Source organism: Somniosus microcephalus, unplaced genomic scaffold, assembly GCF_052327205.1.
Source record: "Somniosus microcephalus isolate GS21.2 unplaced genomic scaffold, FLI_Smic_1.0 unresolved_chr2, whole genome shotgun sequence".
NCBI classification, from domain to species: domain Eukaryota; kingdom Metazoa; phylum Chordata; class Chondrichthyes; order Squaliformes; family Somniosidae; genus Somniosus; species Somniosus microcephalus.
Genome location: NW_028225180.1, coordinates 2,520,353 through 2,539,063, shown reverse-complemented (window position 1 = coordinate 2,539,063; position 18,711 = coordinate 2,520,353). Strand labels below are relative to the sequence as shown.

The 18,711-nt window shown below is 44.8% G+C and overlaps 1 protein-coding gene across 1 annotated transcript in view; it reads right to left on the bottom strand.

Annotated features, from left to right (window-relative positions):
- LOC147092037 (putative G protein-coupled receptor 139) overlaps nt 1-17,292 on the bottom strand; it is a 46,494-nt gene extending 29,202 nt beyond the window's left edge. The window contains exon 1 of the mRNA XM_085976410.1: nt 17,112-17,292. Within this exon, the coding sequence (XP_085832536.1) occupies nt 17,112-17,292 (181 nt within the window). The remainder of the gene's footprint in view (nt 1-17,111) is intronic.
- Nucleotides 17,293-18,711: the final 1,419 nt, after the last annotated feature.

The window sequence follows — 18,711 nt, the reverse complement described above, 5'->3', positions numbered from 1 at the left end:
GATCATGTGTTTCATGAATAGAGGTATAAAGTGTATATACCGAGTGTAATTTAGCCTGATTTTGCGGATAATACAAATGTGGGTAGGAAACAAGCTGTGCAGAGGAGCAAAGAATTTGCAAAGGGATATAGACAGCCTAAGTGAGTGGGCAAATATTTGGCAGAAGGTGTATTATGGGGGAAATTGCGAGGTTATCCACATTGGCAGGAAAAATAAAAAAAATATTATTTAAATGGAGAGAGATTCCAAAAAACTGCAGTTCAGAAGGACCTGCGGGTCCTTTTGCATGGAACACAAAAAGTTAGCATGCAGAGTCAGCAAGTAATCAAAAAGGCAAATGGAATGTTGGCCTTTATTGCAAGGAGGTTGGAGTATAAAAACAGAGAAGTCCTGCTGCAACTGTACAGGGTATTGGTGAGACCACACCTTGAGTACTGCGTACAGTTTTGGTCTCATTATTTCAGGAAGGATATATTTGCATTGGAGGCAGTTCAGAGACGATTCAGTAGGTTAATTCCAAAGATGAGGGGGTTGACTTATGAAGAAAGGTTGAGCAGGTAGGGGCTATACTCATTGGAATTTAGAAGAATGAGATGTGATCGTCCTGAAACATATAAGATACTGAGGGGGCTCGGCAAGATAAATGCAGAGAGGATGTTTCCCCTCATGGGGGAAGCTAGAATTCGGGGGCATATTTTCAGAATAAAAGGTCGCCATTTTCGAACTGGGATGAGGAGGAATTTCTTATTTTGTTTCATTCGTTTTCATGGGATTAGTGCGTTGCTGGAATAACCATCATTTATTTCCCATCCCTAATTGCCCTTGGATCTTTAAAAAGGCTGTCTGTTTAAAAAGGCTGTGTGACGAGTCCTGCCTCTTTAAAAAGCCTGCGTGACTGGTCCTGACTTTCGAAAAAGCCAGTTTAACTGGACCTGTCTCTTTAAAAAGCCTGTATGACTTATCCTAACTATTTAAAAAGCCTGTGACATTGGTCATCTCTCCTTAAGAAGCCTGTGTGACTGGTTCTGTCTGCTTAAAACGCACGTGTAACTGGTCCTGTCTCTTTCAAATGCCTGTGTGGCTTGTCCTGTCACTTTCAAAAGCCTGGGTGACTAGTGCTGTCTCTTTAAAAAGCCTGAATCTCTGGTCATGTTTCTTGGAAATGCCATTGGGAGTGTTCCTGTCACTTAAGCAGCCTGTGCGACTGGTTCTCTCTAATTGCAAAGCGTGTGACACTTGTCATGTCTCTTTAAAAAGCTCGAGTGACTGGTCCTGGTTATGTAAAAAGCCTGTGTGACTTGTTATGTTTGTTTTAAATGCCTGTGTGACTGATTTTCTCTCTTTACAAAACCTGTGTGACTGGCCCTGTGTCTTTGCACATGCACATTCTCCCCGTGTTTGCGTGGGTTTTCTCCGGGTGCTCCGGTTTTCTCCCACAGTCCAAAGATGTGCGGGTTAGGTTGATTGGCCATGATAAAAATTGACCCTTAGTGTTATGCGGGATTAAATACGTGGGGTTACAGGGATAGGGCTTGGGTGGGATGGCTGTCGGTGTAGGGACCGGGTGCTAGGGTTTGGATGATCAGCCATGATCTCGTTGAATGGCGGAGCAGGCTCGAAGGGCCGAATGGCCTACTCCTGCTCCTATCTTCTATGTTTCTATGTTTACAATGTATAGTGAACAGTGAGTAGAATAGTGATGGACTTCAAGATGAAATAGACAAGCTGTTGGAATGGGTGGACACGTGGCAGATGAAATTTAAAGCTGAAAAAAGGAAAGCTATATATTTTGGTAGGAAGAAGGAAGAGAGGAAATATAATCTAAAAGATAAAATCCTAAAGTGCGTGCATGAACAGGGAGACCTACGGGGAAAATGTGCACAAATCATTCAATGTGGCGGGGCAGTTTGAGAAAGAAGTTAAATAAGCTTCCGGGATCCTGGGCTTGAGGAATAGAGGTGCAGAGTATTAAAGCATGGAAATTATGATGAACGTTTATAAAGCACTGGTTTGGCCTCAACTGGAGTATTGTGTCCATTTCTTGGCACCGCACTTCAGGAAGAATGTGAAGACCTTAGAGACGGTGCAGAAAAAATTTACGAGACTTATTCCAGGGATTGGGGACTTCAGATATGTCGATAGACTGGAGAAGCTGGGGTTGTTCTCCTTAGAGCAGAGAAGATTGAGAGGAGATCTGATAGAGTTGTTCAAAGTCATGAGGCTTCTGGACCGAATGGATAGAGAGAAACCCCTTCCCATTGGCAGATGTGTGCAGAACCAAATTAAAAGTGACTGGCAAAAGAACAAAATGCGAAATTAGAAAAAAAAATTACGCAGCGAGTGGTTAAGCTCTGGAATGCACTGCCTGAAAATGTGTTGGAGTCAGACTCAATCACGGCTTTCAAAAGGGAGTTAGATAATTACATGTAAGAAAATCTAATGCAGGGCTATGGGGAAAGGACGCCGGAGTGGGACTGGCTGAGGTGAGCTTGCACAGAGCAGGCACGGGCTCAATGGGACCAACGGCCTTCTTCTGTGATGTAATCATTCTATGATTCTATGATTTTGACTCATTAAGAAGCCTGTGTGACCGGTCCTGTCTCTGTAAAAAGCCTCAGTGATTGGTCCTCTCTTTAAAATGCCCGTGTGAATGTTCCTTTCTCTTTTTGATGCCTGTGTCCCTGGTTCTGTCTCTTTAAAAAGAATGAGTGACTGGTCCTGTCTCTTGAAATAGCCGATTTGTAGAATCATAGAATCATAGAAAGTTACAGCACAGAAGGAGGCCATTTCGGCCCATTGTGTCCACGCCAGCCATCAAAGAGCTATCCGGCCTAATCCCACTTCCCAGCTCTTGGTCCGCAGCCCTGCAGGTTAGAGCATCCCAAGGGCACTTCCAAGTGCTTTTTAAATGTGGTTAGGGTTCCTGCCCCTACCTCCCATTCACGCAGTGAGTTGCAGACCTCCACAACCCTCTGGGTGAAAACCTTTCCACTCTAAACCTTTCAGCAATTACTTTAAATCTATGCCCCCAGGATTTAGACCCCTCTGCTAAGGGAAGTAGTTCCTTTCTATCCATTTTATCTAGACTCCTCATAATTTTATACACCTCAATATGGTCTTCCCTCAGCCTCCTCTGTTTCAGGGAAAACAGGCCCAGCCTATCAATGTTTCATTATAGCTAAGATTCTCTACTCCAAGCAACATCCTTGTAAATCTCCTCTGTACCCTGTCCAGTGCAATCACATCTTTCCATTCATGTGGTGACCAGAAATGCACGCCATAATATAGATGAGGCCTAACTAATGTTTTATATAGTTGAAACATAATCCCCCTGATCTTATATTCTATACCACAGATAATAAAGTCAAACATTCCATATGCCTGCTTACCCACCTTATCTACCTGGCCTGCTTCCTTCAGGAATCTATGGACATGCACTCCAAGGTGCCTTTGTTCCTCTACACTACTCAGTGTCCTATCATTTAATGTGTGTTCGCTTTCCTTGTTAGCCCTCCCCAAATGCATTACCTCACACTTTTCCTGATTGAGATCCGTTTGCCAATGTTCTGCCCACCTGACCAATTTATTGATATCTTCCTGCAGGGTACAGCTTCCTTCTTCAGTATCAACCACACAGCCGATTTTACTATCATTTGCAACCTTCCAAATCATACGCTCTATGTTACGGTCTAGGTCATTGATATATACCAAAAAAAGCAAGGGACGTAGTACTGAGACCTGCGGAACACCTTTCAATAAGATCATGGCTGATCCAATCTTGGTCTCAAGACCACTTTCCCGCTTTCTCTCCGTACCACATGATTCCCTTGTAGTTAAAATGCCTGTCAATATCCGCCTTGAGTTTATTCATTGACTCCGCCTCCACAGCTCTCTGGGTAGAGAATTCCAAAGATTAACGACCCTCTGAGACAAGATATTCCTCCTCATCGCCGTTTCAGATGGGCAGCCCCTTATTCTGAAATTATGCCCCCTAGTTCTAGATACCCAACTAGGGGAAACATCCTCTCAGCATCCACCCTGTCAATCCCCCTCAGATTCTTCTATTTTTCAATAAGATCACCTCTCATTCTTCTCATCTCCAATGAGTATATGTCCAACCTGCTCAACCTTTCGTCATACATCAACCCCTTCATCCTAGGAATCAACAGAGTCAACCTTCACTGTACTGCCTCCAATGCAAGTATATCCTTCCTTAACTATGGAGAACACAACTGTATGCAATATTCCAGGTGCGGTCTCACCAGTGCCCTGTAATGTTGCATCAAAACATCCCTACATTTATAGTTTATACCTCTTGCAATAAATGCCAACAATCCATTTGCCTTCGGAATACCTGCTGTACCTGCATGCAAAATTTTAGTGTTTCATGTACTAGAATCCCCAGAATCCTTTGTACTGCAGCATTTTTAGTCTCACTTCATTTAAATAATAAGTAGCTTTTTCATTCTTCCTTCCAAAGTGTATAACCTCACATTTTCCCACATTGTACTCTATCTGCCAATTTTTTGCCCACCCACTTAACCAATCTATATCCCTTTGCAGACCCTTTGTGTCCTCCTCACATCTTGCTAACCCACCTATCTTTGTATCATCAGCAAGTTTGGCTACAGTACACTCGGTCCCTTCATCCAAATCATTAATATAGATTGTAAATAGTTGAGGCCCCAGCACTGATCCCTGTGGCACCCCACAAGGTACTGATTGCCAACCGGAAAATGACCCATTTATCCCGACACTCTGTTTTCTGTAAGTTAGCCAATCCCCTATCCATGACAAAATAATGCCCCCAACCCCGTGAGCTCGTATCTTGTGCTGTAACTTTTTATGTGGCACCTAATCTAATGCCATCTGGAAATCCAATTACACCACATCGACTGGTTCACCTTTATCCATCCTGTTTGTTACATCCTCAAAGAACTCTGGTAAATTTGTAAAACACCATTTCCCTTTCATGAAACCATGTTGACTCTGCTTGATTGTCTTATGATATTCTAACTGTCCTGCTATTACCTCCTTAATAAAGGATTCCAGAATTTTCCCAATGACAGATTTTAGGCTAAATGGCCTATAGTTTCCTGCTTTCTGTCTCCCTCCTTTCTTGAATAGTAGCGTTATATTTGTGGATTTCCAATCCGCTGGGACCTCTCCAGAATCCATGTAATTCTGGTAGATTACAACCAACGCAACCATTACCATGCAGCCACTTCTTTTAAGACCCTAGGATGCTGGCACATAGGTCCTGGGGACTTGTCGGACTTTAGCCCCATTAGTTTGCCTTGTACATCTTCACTCAGAGCAGCGGCGGCAGGCAGCGAGAAGCGGGACCTGGGCGGCGGCGATAAAAAGCGGCAGCGAGGCCAGGAGAGGCCTCAGAGCAGCGGCGGCAGGCAGCGAGAAGCGGGACCTGGGCGGCGGCGATAAAAAGCGGCAGCGAGGCCAGGAGAGGCCTCAGAGCAGCGGCGGCAGGCAGCGAGAGAGGCGGGACCTGTGGGAGATTCGGCGGCGAGGTACAAAAGGCAGCAGCGAGGCCAGGAGAGGCCTCAGAGCAGCGGCGGCAGGCAGCGAGAGAGGCGGGACCTGTGGGAGACTCGGCGGCGAGGTACAAAAGGCGGCAGCGAGGCCAGGAGAGGCCTCAGAGCAGCGGCGGCTGGCAGCGAGAGAGGCGGGACCTGGGGGAGACTCGGCGGCGAGGTACAAAAGGTGGCGGCGAGGCCAGGAGAGGCCTCAGAGCAGCGGCGGCAGGCAGCGAGAGGCGGGACCTGAGGGAGACTCGGCGGCGATAAAAAGCGGCAGCGAGGCCAGGAGAGGCCTCAGAGCAGCGGCGGCAGGCAGCGAGAGAGGCGGGACCTGTGGGAGACTCGGCGGCGATAAAAAGCGGCAGCGGGGCCAGGAGAGGCCTCAGAGCAGCGGCGGCAGGCAGCGAGAGAGGCGGGACCTGTGGGAGACTCGGCGGCGATAAAAAGCGGCAGCGGGGCCAGGAGAGGCTTACCAAACTCCAGTCTGCGAGCTCAGTAGTTGCAGAGAGGTACAAAGTAATCGGGGTGTGACGTCACCAGGGAGCAGGTAAGTGATTGGTTGGTGAGTATTTCTCTCTTTTCAAAACAAGCTTGAATTCTGTGGTGTTAAATTTCTAGGGTCTCTGTTGTGGTGAGGACAGTTGGTAAATAAAGCGCCCTAGAGTATACCTGTAACTGGGGTATTGAATAAATTTTTAGATTAATTAAAGGAGTAAGTCATGGCAGGAGAACTCAGACCCGTGTTCTGCTCCTCCTGCTCTATGTGGGAAATCAGGGACGCTGCCAGTGTCCCTGGCGACCATGTGTGCGGGAAATGCATCCAGCTGCAGCTACTTGTAGACCGCATTGTGGCGCTCGAGCTGCGGGTGGATGAATTTTGGAGCATACGCGATGCTGAGAGGCTCGTGGATAGCACGTTTAGCGAGTTGTTCACGCCTCAGGGTAGGGCAGCACAGGGGGTGACCATCAGGTGGAGCAACAAAGGCAGGCAGGTAGTGCAGGGAACCCCTGCGGACATCCCCCTTTCAAACAAGTATACCGCTTTGGATACTGTTGAGGGGGATGACTCACCAGGGGAAGGCAGCAGCAGCCAACTTCCTGGCACTGGCGGTGCTCCTGCTGCCCAGGAAGGGGGGAAAAGGAGTGGGAGAGCAATAGTGGTAGGGGATTCTATAATAAGGGGAACAGATAGGCGTTTCTGTGGCCGTAGACGTGAATCCAGGATGGTTTGTTGCCTCCCTGGTGCCAGGGTCAAGGATGTCACTGAGCGGCTGCAGGGCATTCTGGAGGGGGAGGGTGAACAGCCAGTGGTCGTGGTCCACATTGGTACCAACGACATAGGTAAAAAGAGGGATGAGGTCCTGCAGCAAGAATTTAGGGAGCTAGGTGAAGGATTAAAGAGCAGGACCTCACGGGTTGTAATCTCTGGATTACTCCCGGTGCCACGTGCAATAAGTATAGGAATAGGAAGATAGAACAGATGAATGCGTGGCTAAAGGGATGGTGCAGGGGGGAGGGCTTTAGTTTCCTGGATCACTGGGCCTGCTTCTGGGAAAGGTGGGACTTGTACAAGTCGGACGGTTTACACCTGAACCAGAGGGGAACCAATATCCTTGCGGGGAGGGTTTAAACTAACTTGGCAGGGGGATGGGGTACAGAGTGGAGCTATAGTAGGGGGTGATTTATAGCCAAATACAGAGGGAAAAACAATCAGCTGGGAAGGCAAAGCAAATATGTGAAGGCAAAAGAGAATATGGCAGGGCTGGAAGGCATTTATTTTAATGCAAGGAGTCTTGCAAATAAGGTGGATGAACTGAAGTTGTTGTTGAACACATGGGAGTACGATATTGTTGCTATCACGGAGACATGGTTGAGGGAGGGTCAGGACTGGCAGCTCAATATTCCGGGGTATAGAATCTTCAGGCGAGACAGAGGGGGGTGTAAAAGGGGAGGGGGTGTTGCAATATTAATTAAGGAGTCAATTACTGCTGTAAGGAGGGATGATATATTAGCGGGTTCCTCTAATGAGGCCATATGGGTAGAACTTAAAAACAAAAAGGGGGCAAGCACTTTGCTGGGAGTGTACTATAGGCCCCCAAACAGTCAGGGGGAGATAGAGGAACAGATATGTAGGCAAATCTCAGAAAAGTGCGAAAATAATAGGGTAATAATAGTGGGGGATTTCAACTTCCCCAATATAAATTGGGATAGTCAGAGTGTGAAAGGCTTAGAGGGTGCAGAATTCTTAAAGTGCATCCAGGAGAGCTTTTTGAGCCAACATGTAGAAAGTCCTACAAGAGAGGGGGCGGTACTGGACCTAATTCTGGGGAATGTAGCCGGGCAAGTGGTGGAAGTATCAGTAGGAGAGCATTTTGGCGACAGCGACCACAATTCGGTGAGATTTAAGGTGGTCATGGAAAAAGACAAAGACGGCCCGGAAATAAGGGTTCTAAATTGGGGGAAGGCCGATTTTAATATGATAAGGCAGGATCTGGCCAAATTGGACTGGGAGCAGCTACTTATAGGAAAACCCGCATCAAAACAGTGGGAGATTTTCAGAAGGGAAATAGAGAGAGTACAACGCCAACATGTTCCTGTAAAGGTCAAGGGTGGGACCAACAAGCAAAGGGAACCTTGGATGACAAGGGATATACAAAAATGCATTAGAAATAAAAGGGGGGCTTTTGGCAGTTACAAAAGACTAAAGACGGAAGAAGCCCTAGAGGAGTATAAAAAATGCAGGGGCATACTTAAAAAAGAAATTAGGAGGGCGAGGAGGGGCCATGAAATAACACTGGTGAGCAAAATAAAGGAAAATCCTAAGATGTTTTATAAGTATATTAAGGGCAAGAGAATAACCAGGGAAAGGGTAGGGCCCATTAGGGACCAAAGTGGCAATCTGTGTGTAGAGCCAGATGATGTAGGCGGGGTTTTAAATTAATTTTTTTGCATCTGTGTTCACTATGGAGAAAGATGATGCAGACATAGAAATCGGGCAAGGGGGCTGTGACATACTTGAACATATTAGCATCGAGAGGGAGGAGGTGCTAGCGGTTTTAGCAGGCCAAAAAGTGGGTAAATCCCCAGGCCCGGACGAGATGTATCCCAGGCTGCTGTGGGAGGCAAAGGAGGAGATTGCAGGGGCTCTGACACAAATTTTCAGAACCTCTCTGGCCACAGGGGATGTACCAGAGGACTGGAGAACAGCTAACGTAGTACCATTATTCAAGAAGGGTAGCAGGGATAAACCAGGGAATTACAGGCCAGTGAGCCTAACACCTGTGGTAGGGAAATTATTGGAAAAAAATTCTGAGGGACAAAATTAGTCTCCACTTGGAGAGGCAAGGATTAATCGGGGATAGTCAGCATGGCTTTGTCAAGGGTAAATCATGTCTGACAAATCTGATTGAATTTTTCGAGGGGGTGACTAGAGGGGTAGATGAGGGAAATGCTGTGGATGTGGTTTACATAGACTTCAGTAAAGCTTTTGACAAAGTCCCGCATAGGAGACTGGTCAAGAAGGTAAGAGCCCATGGGATCCAGGTTGCCTTGGCGCGTTGGATCTTAAACTGGCTGAGTGGCAGGAGGCAGAGGGTGATGGTCGAAGGTTCCTTTTGTGACTGGAAGCCTGTGTCCAGTGGGGTACCTCAGGGATCGATGCTGGGTCCCTTGTTGTTTGTGATCCATATAAATGATTTGGATGAGAATGTAAAAGGTATGATCAGTAAGTTCGCAGATGACACGAAAATTGTGCGGTGGTAAATTGTGAGGAGGAAAGCCTCAGGCTACAGGACGATATAAACGGGTTGGTCAGATGGGCGGAAAAGTGGCAAATGGAATTTAACCCTGAAAAGTGCGAGGTGATGCATTTTGGACGAACAAATAAGGCAAGGGAATACACAATGAGTGGTAGGACCCTAGGAAGTACAGAGGGTCAGAGGGACCTTGGTGTACATGTACATAGATCCCTGAAGGCAGCGGAACAGGTAGATAAGGTGGTTAAAAAGGCATATGGGACACTTGCCTTCATTAGCCGAGGCATAGAATATAAGAGCAGGGAGGTTATGATGGAGCTGTACAAAACGTTGGTGAGGCCACAGCTGGAGTACTGTGTGCAGTTCTGGTCGCCTCACTATAGGAAGGATGTGATTGCTTTGGAGAGGGTGGTAAGAAGATTCACCAGGATGTTACCTGGGATGGAGCGCCTCAGCTATGAAGAGAAGCTGGACAGGCTGGGGTTGTTTTCCTTGGAGCAAAGAAGGCTGAGGGGGGACCTGATTGAGGTGTACAAAATGATGAGGGGCATAGATAGGGTAGATAAAGAGGAACTTTTCCCCTTAGTAGGGGGGTCAATAACAAGGGGGCATAGATTCAGGGTAAGGGGCAGGAGATTTAGAGGGGATTTGAGGAGGAACTTTTTCACCCAGAGGGTGGTTGGAATGTGGAACTCAATGCCTGAAAGGGTGGTAGAGGCAGGAACCCTCACAACATTCAAGAAGCATTTGGATGAGCACTTGAAATGCCATTGCATACAAGGCTATGGACCAAATGCTGGAAAATGGGTTTAGACTGGACAGGGATGGATGGGCGGCGCAGACACGATGGGCCGAAGGGCCTCTTTCTGTGCTGTAAAACTCTATGACTCTATGACTCTATGACTATTGATAGGGACAGTTTTAAGTTCCTCCCTCTCTATAGCCCGCTTGATTTTTTTATTATTATTGGGATTAGTGAGAGCTATGCATATATGTGCACAAATCGTTGAATTTGGCAGGGCATGTTATGAAAACAGTTAAATAAAGCTTACGGTATCTGGGCTTCATGAAGAGAAGTACAGAGTACAAAAGCGTGGAAATTATGATGAACCAGTATAAAACACTGGTTCGGCCTCAGCTGGAGTATATAGGAAGGGTGTGAAGGCCGAAGAGAAAGTGCAGAAAAGATTTACGAGAAAGAATCCAGGGGGGAGGGTTTTCACTTTCTTGGATAGACAGGAGAAGCTGGAGTTGTTCTCCTTAGAGCAGAGACGTTTGAGAGGAGATTTGATAGAGGTGTTCAAATCCATGATGGGTCTGGCCAGTGTAGATAGAGAGAAAAGGTTCCCATTAGCAGAAGGGTCGAGAACCAGAAGACACAGATTTATGGTGATTGGCAAAAGTGCCAAAGGCAACATAAGAAATACATTTTTACACAGCGAATGATTAGGATCTGGAACGCACTGCCTGAAAGGTTGGTGGAGGCAGACTCAATCACTGCATTCGAAAGAGAGTTAGATATATACCTGAAAGAAAATACATGCAGGGGGCACAGCGGGGGAGTGGGAATTGCTGATTTGCTCTTGCAGAGAGGTGATGTGGGCTTGACGGGCCGAATGGTCTTCTTCCGTGCTGTAACCAATCTATGATTGAAAGTCGGTGTCACCGGTTATTCCTCTTTAAAAAACATATGTGACAGGTCCCATCTCGTTAAAGTGCTTGTATGAGAGATCCTATATCTTCAAAAAGCCTGGTTAACAGGTCCACTCTCTGTAAAAATCCTGCGTAAAAGGTCTTGTCTCTTGAAAAAGCTTGCGCGACAGGCCCTGTCTATTTAAAAAGCATGGGTGACTGGTCCGGTCTCTTTAAAAATCCTACGGGACTAGACGTGTCTCTTTTAAAGGAAAATGTGACAGGTCCTGTCTTTTTAAAGAAGCCGAAGTGACTGGTCCTGTTTCTACAAGTACCCTGGGGATATAGATAGACAAAGTGAGTGGGCAAGAGCATTGCAAACTGAATAATGCGTGGAGAAATGTGCTGTTATCCAATTTGGTAGGAAAAATAGAAAAGAAAATTATTTTTTAAATGGTGATATATTGGGAAATGTTGATGTTCAGTGGGACCTGGGTGTCCTTGTACACCAATCAATGAAACATGCAGGTACAGCAAGCAATTAGGAAAGGAAATCGCATGTTGGCCTTTATTACCAGACGATTGGAGTTAAAGAGTACAGTCGTCTTACTGCAATTATAGAGAGCTCTGGTGAGACCATACCTCGAGTATTGTGGACAGTTTTTGCCTCTTTACCTGAGGAAGGATATAATTGCAATCGACGGAGTGCAACGAATGTTCACCAGGCTGGTTCCTGGGATGGGGGGATAGACATATCAGGAGCGATTGAGTAGACTAGGCCTATATTCGCTGGAGTTTATAAGAGTGAGAGGTGATCTCATTGAAAAATACAAAATTCTTACAGGGCTTGACAGGGTAGATGCCGGGAGGATGTTTCCCGTGGTTGGGGAGTCAAGGACCGGGGATCAAAGTTTCAAAATACCGTAAGGTGTCGTCCAATTAGGACTGAGATGAGGAGACATTTGTTCACTCAGGGGGTGGTGAGTCTTTAGAATTCTCTTCCCCAGAGGGCTGTGGATGCTCAGTCATTGAATATATTCAAGACAGAGGTCGATAGATTTTTGAATATTAACGGAATCAAGGGATATGGTGATAGTGCAGGAAAGTGGAGATGAGGTGCAAGATCAGCCTTGATCGTTTTGAATGACGGAGCAGGCTTTAAGGGCCAGATTGTCTACTCCTGCTCCTATTTCCTATGTCCTTATGATCCGATACCGCCCGTTTAGTGCCACAACACATTCAGCGATAGCCGCCTGAGAAGAATTTCCCGGCCCTTGTCTGCAGACATCGGCACATAATAAATTTCACAGAGTGCTGACGAATTGGGCTTAGTCTTTGCCTCTCAAAGGCTCGGCTTCAATCCATTCAGGGTCATTTATTACTTCCGAGTTAGATTGCTACATGTGTGAGGATATAAAAAAGTTATATCTAAAATTAACTACAAACATTTCATTCTGATCTAAAACTCTTCTGTCAGTGTCCTAACTCGCACCAAGTCCCATTCACCCATCACCAATGTGCTCGCTGACTTACATTCCCTCCTGTTTCGGCAATGCCTCAATTTTGACATTTTCATCGTCGTGTTCAGCATCAAAGGATTGACAAGCGTCCAGTAAAGGACTTGCATCCCAAAAATGCCATACGTTCTTCTCAACCCCCAGGGCTGCAGTTGGATTGCTACAATTGGCATCAGGGGGATGAGGGACAGGGGAGGGGGTAGAAATCTGTTCGGACTGTAGCACAAAACACCACCACCTCCATTTTCCCACTTCATGTCACACAGCATGCAGGCATGGACTTGTTAAAACTTTCTTTCTTGGGCGCCGCTGGAAAGGCCAGCATTTATTGCCCATCCCAAACTTCTTATGTGGAGCTGGCGTATACAACTGAGAGGCTAGCTAAGCTATTTCAGTGCAGCAGTTAATATGCAACCTCACTGCTGCGGGTCTGGAGTCACATTTCGTTCAGCATGGGTAAGGACGGCAGATATTCGTCCCTAAAGGACATTAGTGAACCAGATGGGTTTTATGACAATCTAGCAGTGTCATGGTCACCATTACTGACCCTCACTTTTTCTTCCAGAATTGTTTAATTAATTGATTTTAAATTTCCAGCTGGTGGAGATTGGATCATTTGTCAAGGCATCTTGGTTTACTAGTCCAGCAGCATAACCACTATGCTACTGTACACTTCAAACATATCGCCGTTCCTTCATCATCACTGGGCAAAAGCCTGAAATTCCCTCTGCAACAGTATTGTGGGAGCACCTTCACCACATGAAATGCAGCGGCTCAAGATGAAAACTGTTGGTTTGATTTTCATCAATGCCATGGACTTTGGTATACAGCGCATAATTTCAAATTTTGCAGCTGTCGAGGAAAGTCGGAAATGTTAATAAACAGAGGGAAAGGTGCTAAGAGACATGAGGAGGAAAGAGACAGAATGGTGAAATGGGCAGATTCATGGCAGATACAATTTACCGCAGAGAAGTGTGAGGTGATACATTTTGGTAAAAAGTATGAGCAGAGGCAACATAAACTAAACGGTACATTTTTAAGGGCGGGTGCCCTATCAGAGAGATCTGGACTGTAATTACACAAATCTTTGAAGGTGGCAGGACAAGTTGTGACGACTGTTAAAAAAACATAGAGTCCTTGGCTTTTCAAACAGAGACCCAGATTATCAAAATCCAGGAGGAAATGCTCAGCTTAGGCACCAGCTGAAGTATTGTGTCCAATTCTGGGCACCACACATTGGCAAGCATGTCAAGGATTAAAGAAAGTGTAGAGGAGATTTACCAGAAAGGCACCAGGATCAGCGATTCAGTTACGTGGAGAGTCTGGAGATGCTGGGATTGTTCTTTTTAGAGCAGCGAAGGTTAACAAACATAGCTTTATAGAATCATAGAAATAGACGGCACAGAAGGAAGTCATTCATCCCATCGTGGGTGCGCTGTTCAGAAAAGTGCCATCCAGCTTAATCCCACTTTCCAGCTCTTGGTCCGTAGGCTTGAAAGCTGTGACACTTCAAGTGCACATCGAAGTTCTTTTTAATGTGCTGAGTGTTTCTGCCTCTACCACCTTTTCAGGCAGTGAGTTCCAGATCACTACCGCCCTCTGGTGAAAAGAAAATCTCCTCATCTCCCCTCTAATCCTTCTACCAATTACTTTAACTCCATGCCTGCTGGTTATTGATCTCTTTGCTCTCGGTAATTGGTGCTTCCTATCCACTCTATCTAGAACCTGACAAATTTATACACCTTAATTCAATCTCCCCTCAGCCTCCTACTTTCCAAAGTTAACAGCTCCAGCCTATCGAAACATTCCTCATCGCTAAAATTCTCCAGGTCTGGCAACATCTTCATGAATCTGCTCTGTACACTTTCAAGTGCCGATACATCTTTCCTGTAATGTGATGAACTGAACTGTATACAATAATCTTAGCAGTGGCCTAACTAGTGTTTTATAAAGTTCTAGCATAACTTCCCTGCTCTTATATTCTCTGCGTTGGCTAATAAAGCAAAGTATCACATATGCCTTCTTAATCTCCCCATCTACATGTCCTGATACATTTAGGGATCTGTGGACATGCATTGCAAGGTCCCTCTGTTCCTCTACACCTCTGATTACCCTCGCATTAATTGTGTCTTCCCTTGCCTCATTGCTCCCTGCCCCACAAATTCACTAACTCACACTTCTATGGATTGAATTCCAATTGGCACCTGACCAGTCCTTTGATATCTTCCTGCAGTCTACAGCTATCTTCCTCACTATCAACCACACTGTCAATTTGTGTATCATCCGCAAACTTCTTAATCATGGCCACAGCATTGCAGTATGAATCATTGATATCTATCACAAAAAGCAGGGGACCTAGTACTGAGCTCTGCATAACCAGACTTGAACAGCCTTCCAATCACAAAAACACCTGTCAACCATTAGCTTTTGTTTCCTGCCACTGAGACAATTTTGAATGCAACTTGCAACTTTCCCTTGAATCCCATGAACTCTTTTACTTTTTTACTAACCTGTCATGTGGGACCTTGCCAAAGTCTTTGCTAATACATATGTGGTACGTCAAATGCACTACACTCATGGACCCTCCCCGTTACATCATTAAAAATTCAATCCTGTTACTGAGACACACCCTTCCCTTAGCAAAACCATGCTCACTGTCCTTGATTAATCCGTGCATAACTAAATGCCGAATCTACTGGCCGTCAGAATATTTCCAATGATTTTCCCCAAGATATTATGCTCATTGACCTGAAATTGGCCCATCCCTTTCGCCCTCGTTAAACAACGTTACAACCTGAGCAGATAACCACTCCTCTGGCAACGCTTCAGTAGTCACTGAGGATCTCAAAATGATGGTCTGAGCGTTTACTATTGCCCATCGTACCTCTCTTAACAGCCTGAGATAAATTTCATCCAGGCCTCGTGATTTATCTACATTGAAAAATGCTAAACGCCATAATATATCTTCTCCCACTTTGCTTATCTCTTCAATATTTGAGACTCCTCCTCCTTAACTACAATGTCAGCAGCATCCCTCTCTGCTGTTTTACCAAAGGCAAAGTACATACAAAAACCATACCCAGGTCTTCCACCTCCATACACAGGTTACCGTTTTGGACTCTAATAGGCCCTACACTTTCCTTAGATATGCCCTTGCTCTTTATATATATATAAAATATATTTAAACGTTCCTTGATTTTAATTGGCTATACTTTTTCATGCCCAATCTTCTCCTCCCTAATTTCATTTTAAGTTTCATCCCTGCACTTTTTACACTCCTTTAGGCTTTCTGGAGTATTGAGCTCTCGGTATCTGCCAAATGGTTACCTTTTTTTCAATATCCCAACTGTATGTTCCTTGAAATACAACGGACTCTAGAATTGGATTCAAATCCTATTTCGTTGTGGAAACATATTTGCTCCGAAACCTCACTATCTCCTCTTCGAATGCTTCCCACTGCTGGCATTGATTTCCATTCAAGTAACTTTTTCCCATCCACTCTTGCTAAATCACATCGCAGCTTAACAAAATGAGCCTTTCCACAATTGAGAACTTTTAAACATGGTCTGTGTTTGTCCATTTCCATAATGGGAGATTTAATAATGATGGTCAAACTCATGATGGGTTTTGATAGAGTACATAAGTTGAAACTGTCTCCAGTGGTAGAATGGTGGGTAACCAGAGGTCACAGATTGAAAGAATTTGGCAAAAGAATCAGCGGAGAGATGAGGAGAATTTTCGTTATGCAGTGAATCATTGTGATCTGAAATGCACGGTCTGAGAAGGTGATGGAGGCAGATTCAATGTAGGTTTCGACAGGGAATTGAATTATTAGTTTAAGAGGACATTTTTACAGGGTTCTGGCTAAAGGTTAGGACTAATTAGATAGCTCTTTCAAAGAAACGGCACGAACACAATGGGACAAATGGCTTCCTTCTGTGCTGGATCATGTTTTAATTCTATGAGGAGCAGACAGACAGAGAGAGAGAGAGACTAGTGGGAGAGAGAAAGAGAAAGAAAGAACAATAAAGAATGAAAGACTGGGAGAGTTACAGAGGAAAATACATCTCCTTTGAAGCAGATTTGGATAAATGCTTGAAGGGGAACAATTTGCAGGACAATGGGAAAACAGCAGGGGAATGGGACTAATTGGAGGGGTGAGGCCATGTTGGGATTTGAACACAAAGAGGAGAATGTTAAGCTTGACATGTTGCCGGATCGGGAGCAAATGTAGGTCAGCGAACACATGGGCGATGTGTGAAAAGTTCATGATGCATGTTAGGATAAGGAGAGCAGAGTTTTGGATGAGCTCCAGTTTATGGAGGCGTGTAACTGGGAGGCCCACCAGGAGAACATTGGAATAGTTGAGTCTAGATTTAACAAATTGGTTATTGCAGCAGAATGGCTGAGACGGGACCGAGATGGGTGATATTGATGGTGTGGTGATTCAATGGATTACATATCTATTGGTGGATATAGAGACTTACCGGGGCAAAAATGAAAGAGTAGATTAAAAGAACATTAATGCATTTAGCAAAGGTTTGAAGAGTTAGTCATTGGATGCAGTGTCTTTCCGGGAACAACAACAGCAACAAGGAGGGGAGAGTAAATGACAAGAACAGTAATGCAATTAAACATGGTTAATAGAATAGCTGGATAAAAAGACTTACCAGGAACACCAACAGCAGCAAGGAGCGGATAGTAAAAGTATTGAATAATCTTAAGTGCTAAATAGATCCGCCCTTCTAATGGTATTCTGCCATAATATGCAGACAGATATTCAAACTCAAAGATGAAACTCCTGCACATTGTTGTAACATTCCAATCTACTGTTTTCAGATTCTGATCCATTGTTGTAAAATTCCAATCTACTCTTCTCATATTCTGACTCCCTATGTGTGGAGCATTGCGCTGATCCCTGTTAGTGCCGGAGGTGAAGCTCTCACTGAAACATAACACATTGAAAGGAATCCCTTATTAATAGAAGAGGGAAACCCTGCACTGGTACAATTAGAGTCCATGGAGACTGACATTAATTAGAGTCACTGAGCAAACAGCTTCAGTTAACCTATGGAGACTGATATTAATTACAGGCACAGAACAAACAGCTTCAGTTTACCCATGGAGACTGATATTAATTACAGGCACTGAACAAACAGCTTCAGTTAACCCCATTCAATCCAGCATGTTTTGGACAACAGTAAAGTAGAACATTTCTGCCGTCCAAATGGGATGTATGAGTGTTGCACTCACACCACACAACTGCCAGGTAATTTCTATCTCCAACAACAGCCATCTCCCCTTGACATTCAATGGCATTACCATAGGCAAATCCCGCACTATCCACATCCTGAGGGTCACAATTCAACAGAAAATTGACTGGACCAGCCACATAAAAACTGTGGCTACAAGAGCGAGTCAGTAGCTGTGTATTCTGCCCAGAAACTATGGGGAACATAGGGTCTGATGAAAGGGAGGAACTGAAAGAAATCTTTATTTGTAGGAAATGGTGTTAGGGAAATTGATGGGATTGAAGGCCGATAAATCCCCAGGGCCTGATAATCTACATCCTAGGGTAATTAAGGAAGTGGCCCTAGAAATATTAGAAGCATTGCTGATCATCTTCCGACATTCGATGGAATCTGGAACAGTACCCATGGTTTGGAGTGTAGCTTATGTGATAAAAATGATAACTTCCGGGAAGTTATGTCATCACTTCCTGTGAACTATGAACTATGAACTGTGTACATAACTCACTTCCTGTCATATGTCACTTCCTGTTGGACTGGTATAAATACTGGTCTGTTCAGTATTGTAAGAGGCTTCTACCAGAGGCATGGTAAAGACCTCTCTTGTGTATATAGTGTGTTTATAAGTTACTTAAAGCTTACTTTAAAGTTACTTGATGGTAAGTCTCCTTTTTCTTACATCAATTTAAGTAACTTAATATTTACACTGACAAATACTAGACCTTCAGACAAACTCGGAAGTTAAGGATCCAGGGAACCACCCATCATGGAGAAAATCCTTAGACCTATTCATCTGGACTTGGACCCGAATACACCAGCAGCTGGCAGGGTATGGAAGCATTGGTATCGTACTTTTGAGAATTTTCTGGATGAATGTAAAGCGGATGCTCCTGCTAAATTGAAGATACTTGTCAATTATGTGAACCCAAAAGCGTTCGAATATGTTGATGAATGGGATAATTACGAAGAGTTGATTCGGGCACTTAAACTGTATGCGAAGACCCCAAATGAGGTCTATGCT